The sequence below is a fragment of the Caloenas nicobarica genome, chromosome 2 (genome assembly GCF_036013445.1).
Source record: "Caloenas nicobarica isolate bCalNic1 chromosome 2, bCalNic1.hap1, whole genome shotgun sequence".
NCBI classification, from domain to species: domain Eukaryota; kingdom Metazoa; phylum Chordata; class Aves; order Columbiformes; family Columbidae; genus Caloenas; species Caloenas nicobarica.
In genome coordinates this window covers 165,331,174-165,338,819 of record NC_088246.1, presented here as the reverse complement: position 1 = coordinate 165,338,819, position 7,646 = coordinate 165,331,174, and the positions used below count along the sequence as shown (strand labels likewise).

Genomic DNA, 7,646 nt, shown 5'->3' with positions numbered 1-7,646 from the left:
GGGCAGGGGGTGCGGGCAGGGGGTGCGGGCAGGGTGCAGGCAGGGGTGCGGGCAGGGAGCAGGCAGGGGTGCGGGCAGGGGTGCGGGCAGGGAGCAGGCAGGGGTGCGGGCAGGGTGCGGGCAGGGGGTGCGGGCAGGGAGCAGGCAGGGGGTGCGGGCAGGGGGTGCGGGCAGGGAGGCTGCAGCACGGGCAGGGTTAACGGCAGCAGAGGAAGGAACATTCCGGCCCGTTCCCGTTGCTGCCACGGCAGCGCTGCCAAACGCGTTGCCAAAGCCGCTGCCAAACCGCAGGCGGGCAGAGCCGAGCGGCCGCGCCCGGCGGGGGGGCAGGAACGGGCCCATCCCGCCCTGGGGCCACATGTTTCCGGGGCGGGGGGGCCCCGAACCCGCTGCCGGGCAAAGGCGGCCGGGGGGGATGAACCCGGCACAGCCCGGCCCGGGACCCCCCCGGGGGGATGAGCCCGGAGGGACCAACCCCGGGACGCGGGGGGGGGACAAACCTGGGGGGACCGTGTCCCCCAGACACAGGAACGAGCCCAAAGGGACCGTGGGGCAGCTCTGGGACCCCAAACTGCATCCGCAGCCCCCCCAGACCGCAGCCCCCCAGCAGCCCTGGCCCCCCAACCCGCACCCCCTGCTCGGGGACAGGGGGTAAAGCTGCATCTTTATTCCCAGTTTCACCTGTATTGCATTGGTGTCCCTGAGCCCCCCCACGGTCTGAGCCCCCAGGGCCCACTGGGGACCCCCCAGACCCCAAACCCCCCAAGGCCCATTGGGGGCCCTGGTGCCCCCCAGCAGGGCTGGCAGTGCCGGGGGTCTGGGGGGGCTCAGGGGGGCCCAGGAGGTGCTTGGGGGGGTCAGGGGGACTCAGGGGGACCTGGGGGGCTCATGGTGGGTCAGGGGGCACCAGGGGGCTTAGGGGGGCTCAGGGGACATCAGGGGGGCTCGGGGGGTCTGGGGGTGCTCAGGGGGGGTCCCCGCGGTGCCGGCAGGTGAGCAGGTACTGGGGATAGGCCTGCGTGTCGTTGAAGATGACAAAGATGCCGGGGCGGCGCGGATCGTCCACCACGCTGTCGTAGCGCCGGGGGGGCCCCTGGCCGGGCCGCAGGGGGGGCACCCGCAGCCCCGGCGCCCCCGCCGCGAACGCCCCGGTCAGCACCTTGGCCACGAACACGAACTTGGAGCCGTCGGGGCCGCGCGGCGAGTACCGGTCCTGGGCCGAGAGCGCCGCCCGCGCCGCGAAGTACACGCCGAGCCCGTAGAGAGCGGCTGCGGCGCGGGGGCGGCCGCGGAAAACAGCGTCAGCCTCCCCAAAACCCCAGTTTCGGCCCCGAAACCCCCGGTTTCACCCCGAAAAACCCCGATTTCACCCCCCAAAAAACCCCCAATTTCACCCTCAAAAATCCAAATTTCACCCCCCCCAAACCCCAGTTTTGGCCCCGAAATCCTCGATTTCCTTCTCAAAAATCCCAATTGCAGCCCCAAAAAAATCCCAATTTCACCCCCAAAAACCCCAATTTCACCCCCTCCAAAACCGCAATTTCACACCCCCGAAAACCCCAATTTTGCCCCAAAACCCCTCAATTTCATCCCCCAAAAATCCCAATTTCACAACCAAAAGTCCCAATTTCGCCCCCCCAAAATCCCAATTTCATCCCCTAAAACCCCCAATTTCACCCCCAAACCCCTCAATTTCACCCGTAAACCCCACAGTTTCAGTCCCCAACCCCCCAGTTTTGCCCAAGAAAACTTCAATTTCAGCCCCAAAACCCCCATTCTCGCCCCAAAAAGCCTCGACTCGAAGCCCACGCTGGCGATGCCCCGTGCCGGTGCCGCCACGCCGATGTCCGCCGGCGCGGCCGCGTCGCCCCGCGCCTCTCACCGTTCTTGCCGCAGAAGCTGCGGTTGAAGCCGTGCAGGCAGATCTCGCGGCTGGAGCTCTCGGTGGTGCCGTGGAACAGGACGCGCTCCACGGCGGTGCCGGCGGCGCTGCCGCGCTCCATGCTGCCCTTCTTGAGCCGGTACTGCTCGTACAGCAGCGGGTGGATCAGCTTCTGCACCTGCCGCGGCACCGTGGGTGGCTCAGCCGGGACGCCCACTGGGGACGCCCCACGGCCCCCGGCGCCGCCGGCACCCACCTTGACCACGGCGACGGTGCCGCCGAGCTCGTCCAGCGTCGTGTAGAAGTGGCTGACGGCCTCACGGAATTCGGGCGAGTCCTCGGGCAGCGGCAGCAGCCGCACCTCGTCCTCCGGCCCCGGCGCCTCCGGCCCTGCCGCACACGGCCCCGGTGAGCGCTGGTGTGGTACCAGCCCATGCCGGGACAGGGCGGCAGCGCCGGGGCAGCCACACGCACCGAGCAGGCCGGCGGGGGGGCAGCTGCGGGAGACGGCGGCGGTGCCGGTGTTGCCGATGTCCAGCTCCTCCATGCGCCGCAAGTCGACGGTGACGGGCCGCCCGTCCAGCAGCAGCTCCAGCCGGTGCTCCCGGCGCTGCCACGCGCGCTCCAGCAGCGCCGCGGCCTCAGGGCCGTAGGGGACGGCGGTGCCGTCGCGGTCCCAGCGCACCCAGCACGCGGCGGGGGGGTCGCGCTCGGGCAGGTGCCGCAGCAGCCGCGCCAGGTCACGGGCGGCGGCCGCGGTGTACTCGGCGAAGCCGTGCAGCGTGGCGGTGCCGGCGCGCAGGGCCAGGCGCACGGCGTGCCGGCGCTGCAGCAGCGCCAGGCAGGGCCGGATGGTGCCCGGCAGCGCCCGCAGCCGCTCGCTCGCCACCTCCCGCGCCCGCAGCCGCCGGCACAGCGCCCGCTCCAGCTCCCGCGGCGCCGCCGACACGTCCCGTTCGAAGGCGCAGAACAGCGTCACCTGCGCCGCGTCCGCTGCCGGCAGAGCCTCCTCCAGCGACGCCTCCAGCGCCGCCAGCAGCCCCGCGGCCGCTGCCTCGTCCTCCTCCTCCTCCTCGCGGCGCTGGCAGCGCAGGGACAGCGCGGTGGCCCGGGCCAGCTCCTCGTCCTCACGCCACGAGCTCTCCATGGAGCGCTGCACCGCCAGCGCCAGCTGCGCCTCCTCCTCCGCCGCAGCCACGGTGTCACCGCCGGCAAGGGGATCGGCCTCGGGCTCCTGCTCCATGGCCACGTCGCCAGGGGGCAGTGGGGCAGCCCCATCACCGGCGGCTTCGCCGGGACGCAGAGCGGCCAGCAGCTCCTTGATCTCCTCTGCCGGGGAGTGAGGGGTCAGCGCCAGCCCTGACCATGGCACCAATGCCAGCCCTGACCGCGGCGTCAACCACAGAGCCAACCGTGGTGTCAACCACAGACCCAACCATGGTGTCAACCACAGACCCAACCATGGTGTCAACCACAACCCTGACCACGGTGCCAACCACAGACCCAGCCGTGGTGTCAACCGCAGCCCCAATCACAGTGTCAACATCAGGCCCCAGCACAATGTCACCCACAGCCCTGACCGCGGCACCAACCTCAGCACCAGCCCCAGCATCAAGCACCAGCCCCAGCCGTGGCACAGGGGGAACGGGCACCCACATCCCCCCCGCTCCTGCGGTGGCCCCGGCAGAGCGGGTACCAGAGCAGCCCCCCGCCGGCCCTCACCGATGTTGGAGTGAACAGCGTCCCCGTCGGCGCCGTGCCCATCGGCGCCGTCCCCCTCGTCGGCGTCATCGGGCAGGTCGCGGTGCCAGGCGGGCAGTGCCGCGGGCGGGGGGTCCCATTGGCAGCTCGGCGGCAGCAGCTCCAGCAGCTCCAGCTGCGGTGGCAGCGGACGGGCCGGCGTCACCGCGCGCGGCAGCGACCGGCACGGCCCCCCTGCCCCACCCCGGCGGTACCTGCGGGTCCGGGGGGCTCCAGGCGGTGCCGTGCAGGTGTGCGACGCACTGGTAGCGCCGCTCCAGCTGCCGCAGGACGCTCTGCCCGCCGGCGTCCCGCAGGAACCGGGCGACGCCGGGGAAGCGCAGGGTCACGGTCTGGGTGCCCACGCTGCCCAGCAGGCTCTGCACGAACTCGGCGGCCGCGCGGCACCGGCCCGGCTCCCCGCGCACCTGCCCGCAGAGCCGCGTGGTCAGGGTCTGCACCGCGGCACCGCGGTGCCAGCGGCCACGGGCGGGGAGACGGGAACCACCTGCCTGAGACTCACCCGGAACCCGGCGACGTCCTCCCCCTCCAGCGGCAGCAGCGACACGTCGGCGATGCTGCCCAGCAGGTCCTGGTAGTGCTGCTGCAGGTACCGCACGGCCCCCGGCTCCGCCGGCACCAGCACCTCGTCCTGCGCCGGCCCCTCCTGCCACCAGCCCTCGATGGTCACGTCCTCGTCACCGGCTGCATCCCCATCACTGGCCGCATCCTCACCGGCCATGTCCTGGTCACCGGCCGCGTCCCCGTGGACAGGCCCCTCCAGGACAGCAGCCGGTGGCTCCCCCGGCACCGGGCTCGACGCCTGCGGCTCTGCCGGCTCTGCCACCTCCAGCCTGGCGGGTGCCGGGGGGGGCGCGGCTGGTGGTGGTGCCGCGTTTGGCGGGGGGTCCGTGTCTGGTGGGGGCTCCACGACCAGCAGGTCGATGTCCAGCAGGTTCGTATCTGGTGGGTTCGTGTCCGACGGGGGCTCCGTTTCTGGCGGGGGCTCCGTGTCCGGCAGGGGCTCCGTGTCCAACGGGGGCTCCGCATCCGACGGGGGCTCCGTTTCTGGCGGGGGCTCCGCGTCCGGCGGGGGCTCCGCGTCCCCCTGGGGTGGCTCCAGGAACGGGTAGTGTGGGGCGAGCGCCAGCGCCGTGTCCTGCAGCCGGTGCGGCCTCTGCAGCACCCGCTGCGCCGCTGCGGGGGGACGGGACGGGCAGCGGCGCCGAGTGCGACCCCCGGTGTCCCCCGGCGCGGCCCCGGCGGCCCTGCTCACCTGCCAGCTCCTGGAAGGTGACGATGGCGGCAGAGCCGCCGGGCAGCAGCCGCACGTCCTGCACGCTGCCGCCGCCGCTGCGCCGGTTCTCGAAGTAAAGCTCCAGCAGGTCGCGGCTCAGCGCCGGCGCCGCTGCGCGCACCAGCACGCTGGGGGTCTGCGGCAGCCGCAGCAGCGCCAGCGCTGACCCCCCGGGGCCCCCCTGCTGTGCACGCTGCTGCACACGCTGCTCCGCCGCCGCCAGCTCTGCCGGGACAGGGCATGGGGACGGTGGGGCTGGGGACACCGGGGCAGCACCCGGTGCCACAGCCCCGCACCCCAAAACACCGTCCCGGTGGTGAGCAGTGCCACAGCCCCGCACCCCAAAACACCGTCCCGGTGGTGAGCAGTGCCACAGCCCCGCACCCCAAAACACCGTCCCGGTGGTGAGCAGTGCCACAGACCCGCACCCCAAAACACCACCCTGGTGCCAGGCAGCACCGCAGCCCCGCACCCCAACCCATCATCCCAGTGCTCCCAGTACTGCAGCCCTGCACCCCAAACCACCATCCCAGTGCTCCCAGTACTGCAGCCCTGCACCCCAAACCACCATCCCAGTGCTCCCAGTACTGCAGCCCTGCACCCCAAACCACCATCCCAGTGCTCCCAGTACTGCAGCCGCACACCCCAACCCGTCATCCCAGTGCTCCCAGCACTCCAATCCATCACTCCAGTGCTCCCAGTACCCCATCCCATCATCCCAGTGCTCCCAGTGCTGCACCCCTGCACCCCATCCCATCATCCCAGTGCTCCCAGTGCTGCACCCCTGCACCCCATCCCACCACCCCAGCGCTCCCAGCCCCGCACCCACAGCGAGGAGACCCCGTTCCCCCCGGTCCCCCCCAGCCCCTGTCCCGTGTCCCACCTGTGGGGCTCAGGGGGTCCCGCAGGCTCAGCAGGGCCCAGCCGGGCGCGGGGCCCCGGCACACGCCGAAGGTGCCGCGGGGCCGGCCCAGCAGCGGCTCCAGCCGCGGCTCCAGGCACTCGGGGGGGTCCCGGGGGTCCAGGCCCCCCAGCAGCAGGTGCCGGGGGTCCCAGGGGGGGGCCGCGCGCACCCCCAGCTCCAGCTCCCCCAGCCGGTGGCTGCCCCGGGACAGCACGTTCTGGGCGTCTGCGGGGGGGACACGGGGGTCACCCTGTGCCAAACTGGGACCCCGGGGGGCGCAGCCCCCACCAGTGCTCCCAGTGGGGCTGGGTGACCCCACACCAGCCGCAGTGCCCCAGGGAGAACAGGGACCCCGTTGTGCCCCATCCCAGTGCTCCCAGTGAGAACGGGGACCCCGTTGTGCCCCATCCCAGTGCTCCCAGTGAGAACGGGGACCCCGTTGTGCCCCATCCCAGTGCTCCCAGTGAGAACGGGGACCCCATTGTGCCCCATCCCAGTGCTCCCAGTGAGAATGGGAACCCCGTTGTGCCCCATCCCAGTGCTCCCAGTGAGAACGGGGACCCCGTTGTGCCCCATTCCAGTGCTCCCAGTGAGAACGGGGACCCCATTGTGCCCCATCCCAGTGCTCCCAGTGAGAATGGGAACCCCGTTGTGCCCCATCCCAGTGCTCCCAGTGAGAACGGGGACCCCATTGTGCCCCATCCCAGTGCTCTCAGTGGGGCTGGGTCCCCCCACATCAATACCAGTTCTCCCAGTTGCTCTGCCCTCCCACAGCCCACCCCAGTGCTCCCAGTTGGACTGGGCTCCTCCCCAGCCCATCCCAGTGCTCCCAGTTGGGCTGGGTTCACCCCCCACCCATCCCAGTGCTCCCAGTTGGGAACAGGGTCTCCTTACAGCCCACCCCAGTGCTCCCAGTTGGGAACAGGGTCTCCTTACAGCCCACCCCAGTGCTCCCAGTTGCTCTGCCCCCCCCGCCCAGCCCGGTGCTCCCGGCCCCCGCTCACCGCGGGCGCTCTCGAAGGTGAGGAAGAGGAGGGGCCCGAGGCGCTGGCAGCTCCGCACCGGGCCCCCCCCCGAGCGCCGCCGGCTCTCGAAGTACAGCACCAGCAGCTCCTCGGGGGTGCCGGGGGGGGCGCCCCCCACCTCCAGCACCGCCCCCGCCTCCATCTGCGCACACGCGGGTTGGGGAGACCCCCAGCATCCCCCCCCATCCCCATCCTGCCCCCCCCGCCCCGAGTTGGGGGGACGGGACCCTCTTCACCCCCCGCCCCCGCCCCAGCCAAGTCTGCCCCCCCCGAGCCCCAGGGTGCCCCCGAGGACCCCAAACCCCACGTACCGCCCCCCATTCCCCCGACCAGGCACCCCCTGGTGCCCCCCAGTCCCGCGGCAGGACCCCCCGCCCCGTACCAAGGACCCCCCCAACACGCCCCCACGCGTGACCCCCAAACCCCACGTGCCCCCCCCCCCTTCCCCGGCACAGAGACCCCCTGGTGCCCCCCAGCCCCCGGGCCAGGCCCCCACGCAGCCCCACGGCCCCGGGGCAGGACCCCCCCCCCCACGCACCGGACACCGCTCGGGCTCCGCCCCGGCAGCGAAACGAAACCGAAACGGGGCGGGGAGACCCGGGAACGGGAAGTGCCGGGAGGGCGGGGCCTCGTGGGCGGGAGACACGGGACCGACCCCACGCGTGACACGGGGAAAACAGCCCTGGTCTCGGGGGACGGGCGGGAACGGGAACAAACGGGCACGAACGGGAACAAACGGGCGGGAACGGGAACGAACGGGCGGGAACGGGCGGGGGCCGACGCCGCGCTGCGCCACAC

At 72.3% G+C, this 7,646-nt stretch overlaps 1 protein-coding gene across 1 annotated transcript; it reads right to left on the bottom strand.

Moving 5' to 3' along the window:
* Positions 1 to 654: 654 nt before the first annotated feature.
* Positions 655 to 7,434, bottom strand: PARP10 (poly(ADP-ribose) polymerase family member 10). Its single transcript, XM_065630194.1, has 11 exons — positions 7,387 to 7,434; positions 6,828 to 6,990; positions 5,803 to 6,048; positions 4,899 to 5,144; positions 4,146 to 4,819; positions 3,838 to 4,050; positions 3,605 to 3,758; positions 2,357 to 3,211; positions 2,139 to 2,272; positions 1,883 to 2,060; positions 655 to 1,269 (listed from the first exon to the last, which is right to left on the bottom strand). Exons 2-11 carry the CDS (start codon positions 6,988 to 6,990, stop codon positions 965 to 967), a joined length of 3,168 nt encoding a protein of 1,055 aa, XP_065486266.1. The 5' UTR covers positions 7,387 to 7,434; the 3' UTR covers positions 655 to 964.
* Positions 7,435 to 7,646: the final 212 nt, after the last annotated feature.

Bases quoted from the DNA above. Each gene is read 5' to 3' on its own strand.
- PARP10 (XM_065630194.1), bottom strand. From the start codon at position 6,990: ATGGAGGCGGGGGCGGTGCTGGAGGTGGGGGGCGCCCCCCCCGGCACC. The intron at 2,273-2,356 runs GTGCGTGTGGCT...CGTGTGCGGCAG, and splicing joins CCCCCCCGCCGGCCTGCTCG to GGCCGGAGGCGCCGGGGCCG. The intron at 2,061-2,138 runs GTGGGTGCCGGC...GTGCCGCGGCAG, and splicing joins GCACCGTCGCCGTGGTCAAG to GTGCAGAAGCTGATCCACCC.